The 21,685-nt window shown below is 43.4% G+C and overlaps 1 protein-coding gene across 1 annotated transcript in view; it reads right to left on the minus strand.

Moving 5' to 3' along the window:
- Nucleotides 1–4,394: 4,394 nt before the first annotated feature.
- IFNGR2 (interferon gamma receptor 2) overlaps nucleotides 4,395–21,685 on the minus strand; it is a 39,653-nt gene continuing 22,362 nt past the window's right edge. The window contains exons 4-7 of the mRNA XM_077819163.1: nucleotides 21,325–21,461; nucleotides 17,528–17,678; nucleotides 14,758–14,915; nucleotides 4,395–6,141 (exon numbers count right to left, since the gene is read on the minus strand). Of these exons, the coding sequence (XP_077675289.1) occupies nucleotides 5,947–6,141; nucleotides 14,758–14,915; nucleotides 17,528–17,678; nucleotides 21,325–21,461 (641 nt within the window). The 3' untranslated portion in view covers nucleotides 4,395–5,946. The remainder of the gene's footprint in view (nucleotides 6,142–14,757; nucleotides 14,916–17,527; nucleotides 17,679–21,324; nucleotides 21,462–21,685) is intronic.

Here is a 21,685-nt window from a genome sequence, read left to right on the forward strand (position 1 = left end):
CTAAAGACAGTGCAGGATACACCAGTCAAAACTGGTAGCATTACCTTGCCTCCAGGGCTGACCTATCCCCCGTTTCTGTAACACTTGGTATATGCTTAGAAACTGACAGTTAAGGTAGTACAACCCCCTCCTGTGGACACAATTCTATCACTATAAGATGCCTTTATACCAGTAACAGAAATAAGCTATACTGCTATAAAAACATATTGATAAAATTGTGCCCAGAGGAGGGGACAGTACTGCTTTAACTGCCAGCTTCTAAACATATACAAAGTACTACAAAAAACTGCATGTGCCCACCCCCAGGGCTGACCTAAAGTAGGTAGTCCACAGCTTGATAGAATCTATAGTCAAAACAGTTCAACCATATTATAAAAATGGTGTAGCCAAGGCCCTAGAATGGGAATAGATACCCATCTACCCTTCACTTGAGAGAAGACCAGCAGCTTAATACCATCTACTCCCATGTACATGCCCACTGATCAGACAGACTCCAGAGTGCGGCTCTACTGCAGCTTCAGAAAACAACTGGAGAAGTAACTTATTTCAGAGGTGACGGGAGGTTCCTGTGGGTGAAACGTGTCAAGGCTCTCGGATGAAGTATGGCACTGTGGAAATGCAGTGTTGTCTAGCTTCAGTACATTTCCTCATTTAACCTGTCACACTTTGATGTGCCTTTTCTATAGCTTACCAATCTAAGCTGCTCTTCTCCTTTCCCTCTCTCCTGGTTGCAGTGGAAGCTAGGCAGGTTGACAAGTAAATGCTGAGAATTACAGAAACATTTGGCAGTAAGGAGGTGGTGCAAAACAGGTTTCACTTGGACAACCCCTTCTACCACCCAAAACCTGGCTGAGCAGCCCCCATGCTTTTAAATAGCTAGTTGTCAGGCATAATCCCCCAAGAAACTGGACATTAGTTTAACATTTAACATCATTTTAGCATCTCTCTCTCTCAGGTGGCTGTACTTCATTAATATCAGAGGGAAACTTGTGTACAGCTTGGCTGTTCCTTAATACTCCAAGTTCACTGTAGCATGGGGATGGTACTGGACAGCTGTCTGTATCCATTTCTTGTCTTAATACTTAGACTGTAAGCTCTTTGGGGATGGAATCATCTGTGTTTCTACCGCCCCTACCCCCATGGGGTCCTGGTCCATGACTCGTGCTTCCGGGGCACTCTGGTAATACAAATAGTGGTTCAGCAAGACTGCTGCTAGAGATGAAAAGATGAGGAAATCATAGCAATGAACCAAAGAGTTTGCAAAAGACTCTGCGCATATCACTAAAACAACATTAACAAAAGCATGTAACTTACATTATGCTGGTCAGTCAGTTTCATCTTCACATTATCATGTTTTCCTTCCATTACACCTGTCCTCTGCACTGGCTTCCCACAGAATTTCAAAGCAAGTTCAAGATCTCAGTCCTTATCCTCAAAGTGCTTCATAGTCTGCGCCCACAATATACAAGACCACTGAAAGCTCCGGGACAAAGTTCTTGGACAACTCTGCTCCTGTAGCACAACAGAACTCTCTACAGAAAGAATAAACCTTGTCTGTGTGAGGGACAGAACTTTCTCAGAGGCTGGTCCAACACCCTGGAATAAATTCCCTGCAAAGGATCATCACAAACCTTTCTGCTCACATGCAAAGTGCATTTCTTTGCGTTAATCTTCTCTTAAGCACATAACAGATATTCTAAAAACAAAAACATCCTATCAAAACAAGACACTACTGCACATAGAATCATAGAATATCAGGGTTGAACGGGACCTCAGGAGTCCAACCCTCTGCTCAAAGCAGGACCAATCCCCAGCTAAATCATCCCAGCCAAGGCTTTGTCAAGCTGGGCCTTAAAAACCTCTAAGGATGGAGATTCCACCACCTCCCTAGGTAACCCATTCCAGTGCTTCATCACTAGTGAAATAGTGTTTCCTAATATCCAACCTAAACCTCCCCCACTGCAACTTGAGACCATTACTCCTTGTTCTGTCATCTGCTACCACTGAGAACAGTCTAGATCCATCCTCTTTGGAACCCTTTTTCAGGTAGCTGAAAGCAGCTATCAAATCCCCCCTCATTCTTCTCTTCCGCAGACTAAACAATCCCAGTTCCCTCAGCCGCTCCTCATAAGTCATGTGTTCCAGACCCCTAATCATTTTTGTTGCCCTCCGCTGGACTCTTTCCAATTTTTCCACATCCTTCTTGTAGTGTGGGGCCCAAAACTGGACACAGTACTCCAGATGAGGCCTCACCAATGTCAAATAAAGGGGAACGATCACATCCCTCGATCTGCTGGCAACACCCCTACTTATACAGCCCAAAATGCTGTTAGCCTTCTTGGCAACAAGGGCGCACTGTTGACTCATATCCAGCTTCTTATCCACTGTAACCCCTAGGTCCTTTTCTGCAGAACTGCTGCCTAGCCGCTCGGTCCCTAGTCTGTAGCGGTGCATGGGATTCTTCCATCCTAAGTGCAGGACTCTGCACTTGTCCTTGTTGAACCTCATCAGATTTCTTTTGGCCCAAACCTCTAATTTGTCTAGGTCCCTCTGTATCCTATCCCTACCCTCCAGCGTATCTACCACTCCTCCCAGTTTAGTGTCATCTGCAAACTTGCTGAGGATGCATCCATGCCATCCTCCAGATCATTAATGGATACTGAACAAAAACGGTCCGAGGACCGACCCTTGGCGCACTCCGCTTGATACCGGGTGCCAACTAGACATGGCGCCATTGATCGCTACCTTTTGAGCCTGATGATCTAGCCAGCTTTCTATCCACCTTATAATCCATTTATCCAGCCCATACTTCTTTCACTTGCTGGCAAGAATACTGTGGGAGACCGTGTCAAAAGCTTTGCTAAAGTCAAGAAATAACACGTCCACTGCTTTCCCCTCATCCACAGAGCCAGTTATCTCATCATAGAAAGCAATTAGGTTAGTCAGGCATGAATCCATGCTGTTCCTGATCACTTTCCTCTCCCCAAAGTGCTTCAAAATTGATTCCTTGAGGACCTGCTCCATGATTTTTCCAGGGACTGAGATGACGCTGACTGGCTTGTAGTTCCCCGGATCCTCCTCCTTCCCTTTTTAAAAGATGGGCACTACATTATCCTTTTTCCAGTTTCCCCTCCACTTCTACTTCCATTAATGTCCCTTTCCGATTCCCTTCATTCTCAGCTGCCCACTCTTATTGAACCAGCCCTACTTCCTACCTCTCTTTGCTACATTTACCTTATTCAGCACTCTCTGAATCCTGGCTCCCTTTATGTAACTAGGGGGGTGGATGGACACCTGGTTCCAAGTCACAATAGGGGTGAAAAGGCCCCATCCCCTCAACTGAAGATAGGGTGGGGGACCCTGGCAGGAAGATCCCCGTTACTAACAGCAGTGGGTTGCTGAGACCCACCCCCAAAGAAACTGGGGTGAGGATAAGAGACCAACCAGCCTGTGATGGATGTGTAGTCACATTGCTTAATGCACCATTGGTAGGTGCTGAGAGAATACAGTGGTGAGTGTGGTTAAAAACCTACATAGAATTGAATGTATTAAGGTGAAATGTTTGGATTGTGTAGGGTTGTTTACATTTCCCTTTTAGTAATGTAATGAACTACTGAATTACCAGCACCACCACAGCTGGATGGTTTTATAAATAATAAAATAGCTGAGCTCCTCTCCACCCAATTCATTAAGAAACTTAACATGATCAACTATTAATAAGGATCATGACTAAGGCTGCGATTCTTTCACAAGGCCGCAGAAGTCACGGATTCCATAACTTTCCGTGACTGCTGGTACAGCTGACTTCAAGGCCACCTGAGCAGCTGACCTCAGGGTCAGCTGGCTACAGGGACCATGTGAGCAGCAGCTGGTCCTGGAGACTGCCCAAGCCAGCAGTCCTGGGGTGGCTGGAGCAGCAGCCCCAGGGGCACCTGGAGGGTGTTTGGAGAGTGGCAGCTGGGGGGCAGTCAACCCCCAGCACTGGAGCAGCCCCTCCCCCCCCAGTAGAATGCCCCCCCCCAAGAATCGGGGCCCTAGAAGTAGAGATTTAGTCAGGGGTATTTTTGATAAAAGTCATGGACAGGTCACAGGCTGTGAATTTTTATTTATTGCCTGTGACCTGACCATAACTTTTACCAAAAATACCTGTGACTAAATCTTAGCCTTAATCAGAAGGATAACAACTTTAACGTAGACCACATTACCAGAACTGGAAAAAAAACATTATCTTGTTTAAAGCAGTAAGTTAAACATGTGAGGTGGATGTATGGAAAATGATTTATGAAGTTATTGAATTTGAAAGTGATGAGTCACATTTGATCATATATATTGTTTAATGTGAGCAGAATTTTAAGTTTAGAGCCACACAAGCACTTCTCCCCATCCCAGACAGGAGCAGAATGTCACTGTGCTTATTTTTAAATTCTGTCAAGAACCATAACTGAAGCTTATTTTCATATGAATAAAGGGTCAACCTGGAAAATGAAGACGAGAGGCACTAAAAAGGCATTCTATAATGCTAACTTACCATATCCCTGCACATAAACCTCTGCTCTTCATAACGGTCATATGAAAGAAGTCCTTTCTTCCTCATTTAGGCACTGATTAGATCCTAAAGGAACAGCAAATGACCACATGGAATTTGAAGGAAAAAAACCATTGGGAAACAAAAAACACCCTAAAACACTTTTTCCATATTTAAATTATTTGTATTAAATGTCCATACAAATAATATTCCAATACACGTAGGATTTTTAACAGCAAGATTTTCACGTATGCGATGAAGTGGTGTAAAGAATTTTCGGATGCTTCATTCTCCAAACAGCCACACTCCATATCCTGGGTCTTGTCTTCACTAGCAGTCAGAACTTGCCTGAGCAGGTGAGAGAACCATGGCTTTGTTCTTCGTGTCCACTAGCTGTGGGTAAACCCTATGTTTGACACATCTTGCCCACGTGTATTCTGACTACACAGAAAGCTTTGGTTCATGTGCATCAAAACCCGACAAGTTCTGTTGAATGACTTTTGGAAGGGCTCTCCAGGTAGCCAAACTTGTTATATTTTAGTGTCTGATACAAGCTTTAGGAGTTCATTTCACTGTAAAGGATGTGACGCCCCCTACAGAGAGAGCATCTCCACACTGCAGTTGTAGAAGAAATTAATGCCATTGTTGTGCAAGCATCAGAAGGCTCAGAGGAGAAGTGATCCAACCTGTCTGTCCCTGTAAGCACTCCTTCCATGATGGTTCCTTAATTGGGAGTGAATTATGTGCTGGTTTCTCCTCAGCTCATATAAATTTTTCATCTTTTACTGGAACAAATTTTTTTTTAAAAAAAAACACACAAAAAAGGGGGGAGGGGGGACAAAATAGATTCCTGAAAACATGCTATTTCCTTCAGATATAGAGCACCACACTCTTAAAATTTTATATATGTGAAAAATTGGTCTGAGTCATTTTCTGAGTGCTAACTTACTGTGTGCTAAGGGACAGACTTTATATAGAAGTACTGATGAGCAAAGATCAATAATCATTCATGGTGCAGTAATCTACTAACTCACTGAAAAATTCTTTCTAGTACTATATCCTACCATAAAGTGCTACGGTCCACTAAAATTTGTTAGAACCTAGATCAACTTAATAATCAACACCGTTCATAGTAATAGTGCAGTCTTTTCTGCAAAGATGTTCAGATGCAGCCATTTTACTCCAACCATGTTGTTGTCCTTTCCCTGCTCTTTTAGTGTTCATTTCCAGTTCACATTCAAATCCATTTTTAAAAAGTCTCTCGGGGAGAAGGGACTTCATATGGTGAATTGCAGTAGAAACCATTAAAACCCTACTCAAGGTTACACAATGTTCTCAGGAAGTCAAGACTCCCACAACTTGGTTTGTCGACAGTGACACTATCATCTTTCTATAGCATCAAGGCACTGGTACAGGTCCTTCTACCGCAATGTAATGAAGTTCTTTCCACTTTCAGTAGATCTGCTGTCTGAATGAACATGTGTGTTCAGAGTGTCCTTTACTAGTGCTTGACTTCCTTCTGCATTGGAAACAACTGACAAGGAGTCCCAGGGATCTTCCTCAGCACAATTATTCTGCAATTCTTCTAAAACAGGCATTCCAGGATCCTTTAAATACTAAAAAAGGCAAAAAACAATAATTAGTTATAATGCACTCTGCAGAACAAATGCTGTAACAGACCAATCTCATGCTATATGGTTTAGAAATGTGTACTTATATGCGGCGCTGATAGTGCCACCCATAAATTAAGGTTACCCAACACTACCTCATTATAAAACCCTATTTTCTGCTGTTTATAATTTTGCCATACTTTAATTGGGTCAGCTTCAGGCTGATTATGGTGCGGGAGAAGGAGTTTAAAAAAAAAATTCAGTCATTTCCAAGCAGGAGATTACAGAAAAATGTGTTTTGCACATGTTAAAAATGTTCTTGCAACTGTTCTGTTGAGATGCTCTAGCCCTTTTGTGCTTTGGAGCAGGGACCTGAAATTTGGCCTGGAGGGAGGGGTTACCTCGGTGCCAGGGGTGCGCCTTTTGCAATCCCCATGAAAATTCACCCAAATTTGGCCAAAATATAAGCCCCTGAAAAGCTGTTTGTGGAAGCTCAGTAGAGGCTTGTTAGAGTTTGGCAGCTAAATTCTCTGACGATTCCATCTGCTCAGAGCATGTTCCATCCCAAGGGCTGCAGGGGCTCAGCAGGACTTTCTGAGCAACCGCTTCTAGCTGTTGCTGTGGCACTGAACACCAGAATGGCAGGGATGTTGCGTCTCTGTGATCCTCCTGCTGGCACCCAGGCAGCATGGAGAAGGACAAAGCAAACACTGGAATGCAGATGGATGAGGAATCAAGAGGAAGGGGAGAAGGGAGAATGGGAGCTAGAGACAGGCAATGGCAGCTGGGCTAAAGCTACAGGGAAGAAGGACCTAATCACTAGTCTACAGAATCTGGAATCGAACCAGGATTCCCAAATGTCTACATTCCCCTGCTGTCAGAAGATCGCTGCGAAACCCATTGGCAAAATGTGTGGCTCATCCCCCTCTAATGACTGTCCCACAGGGAGGATAACAGCTCAAGTGATAAAGTTCTGTGCTGCAGATCTAAAGGTCTAAAGCTTGCTGATGACCCAGGTGGGGGTAAATTGCTTCCTCATCATGGAATTATTTTTCCTCATTTTTTAAAGATTAGGAAAATTACATTAAAACTACTACATTAAAAGCACATTAGGGTGCCTTTGAAGTCAAGCACTCTGAAATTTGGAAATCCCAGGATGAAGGTTGACTGTAACCTTAATTCAGCCCTTCTGTACATATGTGTTATGATACAATATTTAATTACATGATCACATGCTATGTTTTCCACCCCTGTCCCTTCCCCATTCAGTGCACAGGATGGCTCTGCTCTCGGAATGAATCAGGGTTGTATAGTGCATGAGACTGTTGTCTACAGGACTCGGGCCTTGTTTGTAGCAGAAGTTAGAGGGTGTGTGGTGAATGAAGCAGGGAATTTCATGAAGAGAAAGGATGATCTCCTGTCCCGCTTAGGGAAGCTGAACAGCATTCTGGAGAACTGGATTCTTTTCCTGCCTCTGCCACAGAGTTCCTATGTGGAACTGGAGTAGTCATGTAATCCAGACATTTCACAGGTGGCCATTAACTGCGTCTTGTCTACACTTAGTGTGCCACTGTAGTGCTTAGTGAAAATGCTACCTACACCGACAGGAGAGCTTCTCCCATCAGCGTAGGTACTCCACCTCCCCAAGAAGTGATAGCTATGTTGACAGGAGAAGCCCTCCTGTGTTCATAGTACTGTCTATTCTAGGGTCAGGTCGGCATAACTATGTCGCTTGACAGAGGTGATGCGTGTGGGGTGGATGGACACGTGGGGTCGCATGCCCCCTCCTGATTTCTCCCAGGATTTCTTTTTTTTTTTTACAGGAGTGGGTTCAAAATATTGCCTCTGTTGCTTGGGGGCGAGGATTTTCCATACCCTTGTATGATGCAGTTAACTCCGGAGAGGATTCTGTGCCAAAAAAATTAAAAATTCTGCTCACGATATTTTTAAATTCTTCGAAATGTTATTGTCAAATAAATATGGAAGCTCGAGCATGGCATTAGGAAGCACAGACCACTGGCTGCACAGAGGTGGGAGATCACTGTTCAGCTTCCCGCCCCCCCGGGGACACGGACTCAGTGGTGTGAGGCTGCACCCAACCCTGACACAGCGCAACACCCCAGGGCCCTTCCCCTTCGTGCCAGGTGCGGGCAGGCAGGCAGGCTCCAAGTGTGGAGGGGATTAGTGCGGGGGTGGGGTGGGAAATCCACTTGTGGGTTGAGAGGGTTCTGTGTGGGGATCTGGATGCACAGGGGTTTGTTGGGAGGTTCTAGGTGCAACGGTAATGGGACTCTGCAGGGGGGTCCAGGTGAAGATGGTTGTAGCTCAGCATGGGAGGTCGGGGGGCCCTCAGTGGTAGGGTCCCGATGCTGGGGGAGTGGGGCTCAGTGGGGTGGAGATCCAGGTGCAGTGGGGTGGGGATCCAGGTGGCTCGTCAGGGTGGTCCAGGTGCGGGGGGGTGGTGGTGAGGCTCAGTGGGAGGGTCTGGATGCACGGGGGGTTGGGCAGATGGGGGAGCAGCTCCCCATACAGTGATCCCTCCCCCTGCAGCTGAGGAACATTGGGCACAGGAAGTGCGGGGAAAGTTTGCAGAGCTTCCTGGAGCCTTGGGAAACAAACAAACAAACAATCTGGAGGTGGGTGTGACCTGACTCTGGATACCGGCTGTGCAGGGGAAGAGGAAGTCCCGTCCTCCCCAACTCTGCCAGGACTAGCAGCTGAACCCAGAGCAGGGTAGGAGCCACAAGCCAGGATTTCCCCAGTCCCGTCCTCTGCCCCACAGTGTTTTACCTCTCTGTCGGCTGCCCTGGGCACCCAAAACATACTACTGGGGAGGGTCACTTGAAAGCCACAAGAGTGATCCTTTGCTTCCCTGTCAGAAAGTCATTCTTCTGCAGGGAAGCAAAGAAATCTGTGGGGGACATGAATTCTATGCATGCGCAGTGGCACAGAACTCCCCCAGGTGTAACAGTTATACCAGCACAAGTTGGTAATTGACACCAAGCCTCTGTGTTCCATTTCTGGATGCCTGAAAGAGCCACTTGGCACCAGATATGCCGAAGTGCAAAGCATTCATACCAGCAATTGAATTCAATAGGAGCTGTGTTCTCAACACAACATGCTATAAAAATGCCAAGTTCTCTGAAAAATCAGGCCCTCATAAGTCTTCAGTTAGGCATTCAAAATTAGTGGACACTTGGTAATTTTGGCCTTACTCTCTCTGTGCCTCAGCTCTCCACCCGTAAAATGGGGATAATACCCACTCATCTCAGGAGTGTGGTGAAGACAAATTCATTGAAGTGAAGCACTAAAGATGTTATGGGGAAAGCAGAGTTTGAGGGTGTGCAGTAAATGAAGCCTGGGGCCACACACAGAACGAGGGGGGATAAAAAGAAATATTTAATAATCCACTCACTGAATGAGACAGATTCTGTGGAAAAAGTCATGTTTGATCATGTAATTAAAGACTATCATCAAAATGCATATGTACATGGGAGTTGAATTAAAGTTGCACCAGCAACCTTATTTTGGGTAGTTCCCAAATTCTGAGTGCTTGACTTTGAAATATTAATAAATGTTTCTTGTAATGTAGATTTTTTTTTATGCAAACAAATCCACACAAACTAAAGAGCAAATCCTGCAGTCCTCAGTCACTGAAGTCACTAAGAATGGTGCCTGAATTGGGACTGCAGGATTTGGCCTTACAGTATTTTCATATTAGAATCATTCCTACTTTTGATGACAGGAATAACTCTGAGAAGTTAATCAGATATATGATTAATCATTTTTAAATGACCACAAATGTCCCAATGTACTTTTCTGTTAAATTTACTGGGATTCTGTTACTTACTGGAAGACAGCAGAAAAAACCTGCAGCATCTTTCATTTCATACTGAACTGGGGAACTTCCATTCTATTTCTTATAATCTGTTGATATCAGCTGAGAAAACTTGGCAAGGCAAAATGAAAGTAAATTCTATAGGGATTTTCCAGCCTCCAACTACTTCGTAACTTTTGCCATGTATGCATCAGGAGCATTCTGTAGTTTCTTACTACTTCATCTACCCAGAATAGGAATTTCTCAATGTTAAAATATCACTTTAATATAGAAGCATCCTAACTTACTTTCACTCTACCTACGTAGTTAACACACATTTCACAACTGTACTGTGTTTACAGTATATATATGGAGCAATTTTTAGTGTCATAATTTGGAGAGGGTGATCTTAAAAGCTGGCTCTACTTAGAAGTCACATTACAAAAACCAAAGCTATTATAAATAGTCCTTTCAAAAATGTGTCGTCACACAGAACTTGAGGCTGCTAGGAAACATAATAATCACATGTTTCAGAGTAACAGCCGTGTTAGTCTGTATTCGCAAAAAGAAAAGGAGGACTTGTGGCACCTTAGAGACTAACCAATTTATTTGAGCATGAGCTTTCGTGAGCTACAGCTCACTTCACTGGATGCATACCGTGGAAACTGCAGCAGACTTGATATACACACAGAGATCATGAAACATACACACAGAGATCATGAAACAATACCTCCTCCCACCCCACTGTCCTGCTGGTAATAGCTATTACCAGCAGGACAGTGGGGTGGGAGGAGGTATTGTTTCATGATCTCTGTGTGTATATCAAGTCTGCTGCAGTTTCCACGGTATGCATCCGATGAAGTGAGCTGTAGCTCACGAAAGCTCATGCTCAAATAAATTGGTTCGTCTCTCAGGTGCCACAAGGACTCCGTAATAATCACATGTATGCAGTAATCAGACTCTGTACTTGTGAGCATAGATGCGCACCTGTGACTCATTTTATAGAAACACAGTACTAGTGCAATGCTGATAAATGCAAAGAGCTTTTTTTTTAAAAAAAAAAAAAAACTAAATCAAAGGTCAAAGTATTTAAACCAACAGTATAACAAACTAACATGTTTTTTCCCTAACTTGATTAGCTCAGACTTGACTGTTATTTTCAGCAAAAAACAGTGTTCTAATTGTTTTAAAGGTTTCCATTATGACAACCAGTTTAATCAATACACACCATTAAATGTTTTAAAAGCCTGTTTCATTTCCCATCTTAGAGACACTTGTCATGAAACACAACTTTCAAACATGACCTACTCCAACTATCTTTTAAAAGCAAAACACACCAAAAATTAACCATTTGACAGCCTGTCATCTACAAACAGAGCTTTGACATCACCAACACACTTGAATGTAACAAAATTTAAGTGTTAGAGCTCTAAGTTGGAAACTTTTAGTTGCTGAATTAGTCAAAATATCAAATGATACATTCTTCATCAATATTCATCAATATAATGCAAGCCAATAGAGTACATTATATGTTGATTAATCACAGTATTCTACTAGCTAGAGTTATTTAATTTCACAGGTGGGTGTTCAAATTGGCTGACATCTCAAATGTTAAGACTGGGTGGTCAAGTACAGGAACTGGACTGTAATATAGCTAATATATTTTATACACAGTATAAAGCACTGTGTATAAAATTGCCATCAGGCTGCGTGCCTGCCACCAGAAGTTCACCTCTCGATAGCCCATGTGGAACAAACAAAAGTTTCATGCACTTTACAGCAGTGCTGTTAAGACAGGAAACCTGGGTGGGTCCTGGCTTTCAGGCAGGTGGGCAGGCAATGACTGGGCAGGGCACGGGGGGACGACAGGAGGGATGGGGGCCCTGCAGAAGGGGAGCAGGAGGGATGGGGGGCCCACCTCCCCCCATCACCCCTTACCACTCGGGGCACACAGGCTGCGGGGCACGCCCATGGGCAGGAGGGAGGGCCCCACCAGGGCTCGAGCTCCATCCATCCCTCCCAACCCTGGGTCAGTGTCTGTCAGACTGCATCCCCTACCTGCTGGCAATGCGCGTTGCTGCCCCAGTCTCCAGTCCCAGCACTAGCCCTGCCCGACCTGCCCCCAAGAGGCAACCTCCCTTTGCCCTCCCCTCCCCACCCCCGAGGGACTAGCACTGGGGCCGCAGACCAGGGCAGCAGTGTTTTAAAAGCCAGCAGGAGAGGGACGTGGTCGGACACCGAGCTGGGGTCAGGAGTCCCAGCCTGTGGATTTGGAGGGATCCGGCCCCGATTTGGATGGGCCTGGATGCTAAGTGGGCTCGCCGCGGTCCACTCAGGCCCACTCATGGCTACACCTCTGCTTTACATTGATTAATACTGGACAAGGACCAGGCTGATATGATTTTTTTGTTCTTACACACCTTTTGACACCTATTCGGTATCACTTTATACGGACAACTCGTGGAGTTTTGGATTTATAAAAATGCAACCAGACACTATGAATGCATGTATGCAACTAGAATAATAGCATACCCAACTTAATGATGAATGTCAGCTTTAAGTAGATTGCCCCAGGACAAAACAAACAAATCTCACTATCACCCCACCAAACAAAAGGCCTAAAACAAGCACAACAGCACAACACAGATGGGCCTAAACAACTGAGAGGCTCTTGAGAAAGAGGTCTCATGCTCAAATAAATTGGTTAGTCTATAAGGTGCCACAAGTACTCCTTTTCTTTTTACAAAGTTTTCAGTACAGTGCAAGTTGGATTAGATCTCCACCTTCCCATATTGTTATCTGCAAACCCTAACAAAACACTATTCCTATAATTTATATTTTGCATTTCAAATTATAAACAGCCTTGTACTAAAAAGTGTGGATTTTTAATCCAGGGAAACAAGGAAAAATTCTTAGATCTGAGGAAGATTCTGAGATCTTAGAAATCTGATCTTGTGTCTTTGAATACATTTCAGTGGGAACAGAGGACGTGAGAGCACCTCAGACAGCTGAGCACAAAATTTTTATTGTTGAGGAGTTATTCCAGGGCTAGTTAGAAAGCCTAGAAGCCAAAAACTTTCCTAATGTTACAAACTACAACATGGCATAACATTTTTGTTGGCTTCTGTATTAATATAGTTTTAATTATAGATACAGGTGACAGGGTAGGGACAAGGAACAATTTAAAGTTATTTTATCATGACTTTCTTACCTCTGGCATTAATCTGATTCAAATAATTTTGACAAGAAGAGCAAATAAGTACATTTTAATGAATTCAAGAAATAATCAGTTTGTGATTTTTTTTGCTACACCAAAGGAGTGGGAAAATATCAAATCTGCTTCCTGTAACTCAAATGAAAGCCTTGAATTTGGTCAAAAGGAGGAACTGTGTGACTTTCTGAAAAGCTAAAAAAAAAAATACATATGAAACAGAAGCCACTATCATATATTAACTATGGTAACTTGTTCTAATGACAATCTTTTCACATATCCATAGATGTAAGAGGAAGAAAAGCACTAGGCCAGATAACCCCTCTTGGAAAACATTTAGAAACAATTCTGCTTGTAATATGTATGTATCATTATCAGTGTTATTTGCCTGAAAACAGGTTCACTGTTGCTGAAGCATTCACCTGATTTCTGCTGCTTACTATCCAGTTGGAATCCTAACGACCTCTGCACTGAGGGTTATAAATTCTGATGGAGAGTAAGCATTAGAAAACAGAATAACTCTTACCATCCTTTCCATAATATAATGTGTATTTTTAAAAAGTGAACATATTTAGGTACTTATGTGCCCCCCCATCATAATAATAATATCTAATTGCATAATGTTATTAAACTTCTCCTCACAAAACCCTTTTGAGGTGGGAAATCATCATCATCTTCATTTTACAGATAGGAACTGAGGCAGAGACAGATTAAGTGTCTTGCCGTAGGTCATGCAGGAAATCTATAGCAGACTTGGAAACTGAACCCAGATCCTGAAGTCCTGATCCAGTTCCTTAATCACAAAAGCACCCTAGCTCAAAGGATTGTTTTTGATAGTAGAAATGTTTAACACATGATGTGGAAGTTGTCTCAAGCCATAAATTTTAATTCATGATCAATGGAAAAACATTTCCTGTTTAAAACGTAAAAAGAGGAAGTTGAACAGAGCTGAAATGTTCTTCAGTACAGAGATGCATGAGCTGCCAGAAAAAAAAGTCACATGCATCTTTCGTCATTCATCTGTGAACTGTAATAAACCATACAAAACAAACCCCCACCCAAAACAATCCCCCCACCCCCACATATACCTTTCATCTCCCAAGGCCTTCAGAGATTCTGATATTTGGTGTCCACTCTTAAAATGGCACATGCTCCCCTGTAATTCAGTACCTGAGCGATAAAGTCTACTTAACCCACAAACTACTAATACTGTATCACCTGCAATTTGGTCTCAGTTCTCTAGTGAAGAATTGGTCTGCTGATTAATCAATATTTTTATTTTAAAACAAACAATTGAATCTCCTTTTTTCATATTATGACAGTTTCACAAAAAGGAACACCACAATATCTGTACTTAAGTACAGAGTGAGCAAAGGATTCCAGCTAAGTAAAATGGCATAAACTGGAGTTATATTACAGCCACACTAAATATGAAAAACAACAAGCTATACTGCATTTATGGAGTTTGAATGTAAACTCAGACAGGCAAGAGTTTAATATTTTGTAGCTTCTATGTGAGCTCAACTAACCTAACCAGTTCATTCCAGTCACACCACTACCTCTTCTGCGAAACAAAAAGACAAAAAACACCTACCTCTTCAATATGTGGAGGCATTTTAAAAGGAGGTTGAAACCAATATTTAATGACTTGATGAAATTTCTGAATAAAAAGGAAACAGACAATTGCTGAAAACACCACAGTAACTGTGGCTGCAACAAATATTATTACAACAAATCCAGCTCTGGTTGCATCTGAAAAGAGAGAAGTAAAAATGTATATATCAAAAGCTTTTTCTTTTTACTCCACGGGTGTCAAGTTTACCAACAAGTCTTGATAACTTTTAAATGTGAAAACTAATCAATTGTTTTGGATACTAATTTAAATTGCATCATAATAAGGAGGAGGCTTTTATAGACTTCCCTTGTTTAACACAACAACACAGAAGCTTCACCTCTTGTGCACGGCAGTATCACTGCATAACTTACAGGTCACGAGTAGCTTCCGCCAGAGGTGCTAAACGTGTATTTCAGGCACATGGAACTGTTTTTCTAGAATCAAACCTTAGACATGACAGTGACAGACACTATCAAAAAACAAAATAAAATGATACTCTCCAGCTTTAACATGGGAGTAAAAGAGCTATGGGGAACACGAACTTTTATCAAAAATTGCTGGGAAGAGGAGGAGAAACTTCAATAGCAAGTACATCATGCTACGTCTCATTCTTCTCAAAATTTTGTTTAAAACGAACACTACTATCTTAAGCCAAACAATGTAGAAATTCACAGGCTGAGATCCAAATCCCACTAAGCAGAAGAAATATTAATATTAGTGTATTTGCCCTGGATAATTTGCATTGCTCTATTAAACAATGATTCAGTGTGAGGTACTAGAATGGCAGACCCAGAGGCTTAACTCTTATTTAAATTCATCCACTCTGCCCTGCTAACGCACTGAAACATGTACTTAACTAACATAGGAGTAGTCCCAGTGGTGTGCGCACATGCTTAAAGTTAAGAACATACTGTAACTCTTCGCTTAACGTTGTAGTTTATGTTCCTGAAAAATGTACTTTAAGCAAAACAAAGTTAACCGAATCCAATTTCCCCATAAGAATTAATGTAAATGCGGGGGTTAGGTTCCAGAGAAATTTTTTTCACCAGGCAAAAGACTATATATATATACACACATACATACACAGAGTATAAGTTTTAAACAATTTAATACTGTACACAGCAATGATGATTGTGAAGCTTGGTTGAGGTGGAGGAGTCAGAGGGTGGGATATTTCCCAGGGAATGCCTTACTGCTAAGTGATGAACTAGCACTCAGCTCAGCCCTGTTGTTAATGTAACCTCACACTCTACAAGCAAGCACAAATGGAGGGAGGGGAGACAGCATGGCAGAGAGAGAGACAGAGACACACACCGTGCGTGCATGCGTGAGAGAGGCACCTGTGTGTGTGTGTGTGAGAGAGACAGACACGTACATTGCCCCTTTAAGTATGCTGACCCCACTCCAAGTAAACTGCCTTTTTAAGTAGATCAGCAAGTTGAGACAGCAACTTCCGCCAGCACGCTCCCTCTGTCCTGAGCCCTGTCGTGTGGCCCCCTGCTCTATGGAGATGGGGCACAGGAGCAGGGGGGAGGGGGACACCCTGACATTAGCACCCCCTCCCGCCCCCAACCTCTGCACAGTAAGCAGGAGGCTCCCAGGAGCCGCTCCAAGGCAGAGGGCAGGAGCAGCACATGGCAGTGGGGGGAGGGACAGCTGAACTACCAGGCAGTTGATAGCCTGCTGGACAGCTGCCGCACAGGGAACTTAGGGGAGCTGCTGGGGGGCTGCCGGTCCACCCTGGTTCCAAGCCCCCACCAGTTAGCTCCAACGGGCTGCTCTTTCTGCAAGCAGTGGACAAAGCAGGCAGCTGCCAAACAACATTATAAGGGAGCATTGGGCAGCTTTAAACGAGCACGTTCTCTAATTGGTCAGCAATGTAACGAGAAACAGGGACGATGTTAAGTGAGGAGTTACTGTATTTTAAGAGCTTTACTAGGTTAGAGCCAGAGTGCTCAGCATCTTGCAGGATCATGCCCTAAAGCAGCACCTTGTTTGACACATTTGTGTAGGGAGAGGACTGAAAAAGGAGTATGTGAGCATGGAGCCTATTCTGTCTTCTCATGCCTAGAGGTGATTCCTCCAGGTTAGAGTATGAGACATAACATGAAGGCCTAAATCTACACAGGCTTTACAACAGAGTTTAAAACCAGGCTTAAGCTCAGATACAGACAAACCAGATTCTAACACTGTGGCCAACATATAGATGAGACCAAACTTTACTGGTTTCTGAATTGTCCTTGCCCTCCCCAACCTTGTCTCACCCCTCCTCTCTCTCTCCTGCCCGTTCTCCATACAATGGCAGAGCCCGGGATCAGGTGAACGGGATAGGGCAGAGAGGGACATGGTGAGTTTTCCTTCAAACAAATTTGACCCAAGGTGAGAAAAGGAATTACCAGTAAGTAATTTCCCCTTAGAATACCAATATATATTTGTATTTGTACCTTAACAGCCCCATCAAAAAAAAAAACAACAAAAACAAAAAATCCTATCTAGGAGGGGTGGGGAAAGGGAGGCAGATGCTCTGGTTTACTCTCTCTTATTTATTGAGCTGCTGAAAAACTCATTATGTGAAAATGAATGAGAATATGTTCTTGAACTACTAAAAAACAGTGCCCTTTTAAAACTGAAGACAGGTACTGGTTGTGTGATAAAGTAAATTAAAACAGCTAGCTATTTAAGACTCAAGTTTTATACCAGTTTCATTACACAAGAGATAAAACAGGTGTTCATGAAGTAAGATTTATACCATTAGCTGCAGTTCTGTGACAATCAGTTTTGCTTAATGGTCCAATGTTGTCATGTAATATATGGACTTTTGCTCGTATTTGAAAACAATACTCTGTCAGTTGCTTTAGATTCAGAAGTCCGATTCGGGTATTCTTGGTCCATTCTGTTTCCTGTTTAAAAAAAAAAGTGAATTTATATGTTATTGCAAATAATATTATTACAAAAACCATATTTCTATTAAGAGTTTTCTTCAATACAATCAACTTGAAATCACAAGTTTCCATTCAAAAGCTTCACAATATTATTTTTCATAACTAACATTTATACAGTATGCAAGAGAAGTAGTGTAACTGTATGAGCTTCTTATTGCAGTGCATTTTAAATGCAAATGTTACTAAATAGAGGCATTCTGCTTCAATGAAACAAAATCTGGCTATTTACGCTCCCCATCTACCACGGCCATGATTATTTATTTTGTGAATGCAAGTAGGTTAATGTAAAATTTCACTGTACACAAAACACCCTTCGAACCTCTGAAAGTCTGCAGTATTTTTGTGCCAATACCTGCAGTAAATGGTGATTTGGAAGGAGTAGGAGTTGGAAAAACAACAAAACAAAAATATCGGCAAAAACAAATCTGCTGCTTTAAAATACCAGGTTCTGGGCTAGGATGCCCAGAACCATTATCTAGGGATTAAAGACAGATGCAAATATGGTGTTCTTTTTGCATCAACACTCCACTCTTGACACTAGAGCCACTGGCCCCAGACAGCAAGAACTGAATTAGACAAAGTTCTGTCCAGTGAAGATCATGCTGTTCACCAATTTATTTCTTTGCCTACTCACAAGAACGGAGCTAGCAGGGAGAACTGTAGGGCAACACTAAATGCATTCTTATGTCCACAGTCTAACAAAGCTAGCAGTTTGCCTTTTTCAATGCCGGGTAGCTCAGTTAAGAACTTGATTAATTCTTAATGTCAAAGCTAAAAGTTATGACATGAGGTCTGAGTTCTATCTCATCTGTGTGTCAGCTAGAGGAAGGGGAGTATGTTAAAAGTGTGTCAGAAAACTCAGTTTTTCTGGGAAAGGAGGGAGGTGCATTAACCTTGACATGGTCTGTCTTTTTTAAAAAAAAGCTCAGCTCATTAACTGAAATGAAAAGGGTAAGTAGTTGGAAAGCCAGAGGCAGGGCCGTCCCTAGGGGGGTGCAGGGACTGGGGCAAATCAGCCTGTATGGGGCCCACCTTAACATTTTTTATACAGATGTAATCTGGTTACAGTGAACTTCAAGGGCAGCTGCTGGCCGCAGGTTAAATATTGATAGCGCCCAGCTGTATAATTATAATGTTGTTATAGAAAAGAACTACAATATAATTATAATGAAGTTCATATAATTTTAAAAAAAAATCTCACCGATCACGATCAGCGTTACACTGCTTAGATTCTGAAATCCATCTTCCTGGACTTTCTTACAGCAAACTCACTTCCCAGGTGCATATGGTCTCGCTACCCTCAGTAGATTTTTTTTTAAATGTAATTACACATTCGCAACACTGAGAGCCCATGTCTCGGGAACTGGGTGGCTCTTGGCAGGCCTATATGTGCCCTGGTGCTGGGGGACCCCCAGGACCCTCCAGTACTCAGGAGGAGCTCTAAGATTTGTTTTCTCTGGGGGCTGGGGAGGAGGCAGAAAAGCAGATGGATGGAGGACCCCAGTCCTGGTGGGTGGTGGAGAGAGCAGAGTTGTGGGACCCCAGGTCCTGGTACTGCAGGGAGGGGAACCCCAAGGCTGGAGAGCTGAAAGGCAAGGAGGACCTTGAGGTGGCGGGGAGGGTGATAAGAGGTGGCACTGGAGGACCCCACACAGTGCTGGGAGAGGGGAGAAAGGGCAGTGGAAGGGGGACGTGTGGGGCACTGGGGGGACACCAATGCTAGGCGATGGAGACTACTGGCTGGCATTCACCTGTGCTAGATGACCCCCTGTGTTAGTGAAGGGTCCCACCAGAAAAGGGAAGGGTCCGTCTGAGGCGGAAGGGCAGGGGCAGGGGCAGCCTGCCCAGGCATTAGTGGCTGGGTGACACCGAGAGCCCATGGAACAGGCTGCGGCAGCACCGAGTGACCCGGCCCCAGAGACAGAGCCCAGGGGGCTGCAGGAAACAGAAAGAAACAAAACACCTTGGCCAGTGAGTGTGGGGCATGGGCCCGACCTCTGCTGCCGGCACCAGGCCCCCCGGGCCGCCCTGAGCGCCCCCCAAAGCACCTCAGGTCTTGTTTGGACACAAGTGGCTGAAATTCCCAGTGCAGTTACTGGAGTAGCTGTGCTGGTTCAAATCAAAGCCTTAATGTAGACAGGTGCAAATCTGCTACAAGACCTGACCTGTGCAGTATCAAGAAAGGTGAGCTGCACCAGTGTGGTTGCCCTGGTCTGCCCTACAGATGGGACAGCTCTGGCCGGGGCGGATTTTTTCATTTATGAAAAAAAAGTCAGTCAGTCTATGTCTTTAAAACAAAAATTCCTCATTTGTGGGCAGTTTATTCAACCAAAGCCAGCATGTCCAGACTGGGAATTTGCCCTGCTTATAGCCATTGGTGGCCCTGACAAAAGTAAAACTACACTAGTGACTTGGTGTACACCATATGTTTGCAAAACCTCTATAGGTAGAGCCCTACCAAATTCACGGCCATGAAAAACACATCACGGACAATGAAATCTGGCCTCTCCCCGTGAAATCTGGTCTTTTGTGTGCTTTTACCTTATACTATACAGATTTAACAGAAGAGACCAGTGTTTCTCAAATTGGTGGTCCTAACCAAAAAAGGAGTTGCAGGGGGTCCACAAGGTTATCTTCGGGGGGGTCGCAGTATTGCCACCCTTACTTCTGCACTGATGCCTTCAGAGCTGGGTGGCTGGAGGGCAGCAGCTGCTGATTTGAGGGCCCTGCTCTGCAGGCAGCATGACAGAAATAAAGGTGGCAATACCATACCATGCCATCCTAACTTCTGCGCTGCTGCTGGTGGCAGCGCTGCCTCAGACCTAGGCTCAAGGCCAGCAGCCGCTGCTCTCCAGCTGCCCAGCTCTGAAGACAACACCGCTGCCAACAGTAGCGCAGAAGTAAGTGTAGCAGTACCACAACCCGCACCACGCCCCTCCCCCCTCCCCAATAACCGTGCGATCCCCCTCACCCCCCAAACTCCTTTTTGGGTCAGGACCCTTATAATTACAACACCAGGAAATTTCAGATTTAAATAACTGAAATCATGAAATTTACAATTTTTAAAATCCTATGACCATGGAATTGACGAAAATGGACTGTGAATTTGGTAGGGCCCTATCCATAGGCCAAGATTTGAACTGGCACAGCTCACCTTTCTTGATACTGCACAAATCAGGTCTTGTAGCAGTTTTGCACCTGTCTACATTAAGGCTTTGATTTGAACCAGCACAGCTACTCCAGTAACTGGACACAAGTGGCTGAAATTCCCAGTCCAAACAAGGCCTGAGAGAGAAAAATCTCGGAGGTCCTAGGTAAAATTTTCAAAAGTGCCTAAGTGACTTAGGAGTCTGATTTTCAGAATGAAGGTGTTTAGGAGCCCAAATCACTTTTGAAAATGGAACTCCTAAGTCACTTAAGGGCTTTGGAAAACTTTACATCCATTCAATTAATAACAGTTAATAAATCTGAGCCCAGATTAACTTCCCTTCAGTTAACTAACAAGCTTCTTTTCTGCTGGAAAAAAGGTCAATATTACAACTTTGCCCTCCATTTCTTTCTACCATTTTGCCAAAGAAAGGAGAGAGATAAAAAGAATTCTTACATGTTGTTTATTTGTTGATTTCTCCCAATAGCGCACAAGATATTGTAAAGTATCTTCTTTTACAGGGGGCACAAAGCTAAGGAAAAGCGAATCAGGTGTTGAATCCACATTTACTATAACAGGAGGCCCTATAGTAGCTGAAAATGAACAAAAAAAAAAAATAGATGAACATTTGGAATTTTTAAAAATGAGCAAATTTCCTACTAGTTTTGATCTGATGCATAATAAGAAATTACTGAATACAACAGCCTGTTATTTGGAAGAGATATAAATCGTTCAAATACATTTACTCCTTAATTATTTCAAATAGCTTCACAGCACTAAATATTGGCTTTTCATGTGAATTTAAATGATACGAAGA

The sequence above is a fragment of the Eretmochelys imbricata genome, chromosome 1 (assembly GCF_965152235.1).
Source record: "Eretmochelys imbricata isolate rEreImb1 chromosome 1, rEreImb1.hap1, whole genome shotgun sequence".
NCBI lineage: Eukaryota > Metazoa > Chordata > Testudines > Cheloniidae > Eretmochelys > Eretmochelys imbricata.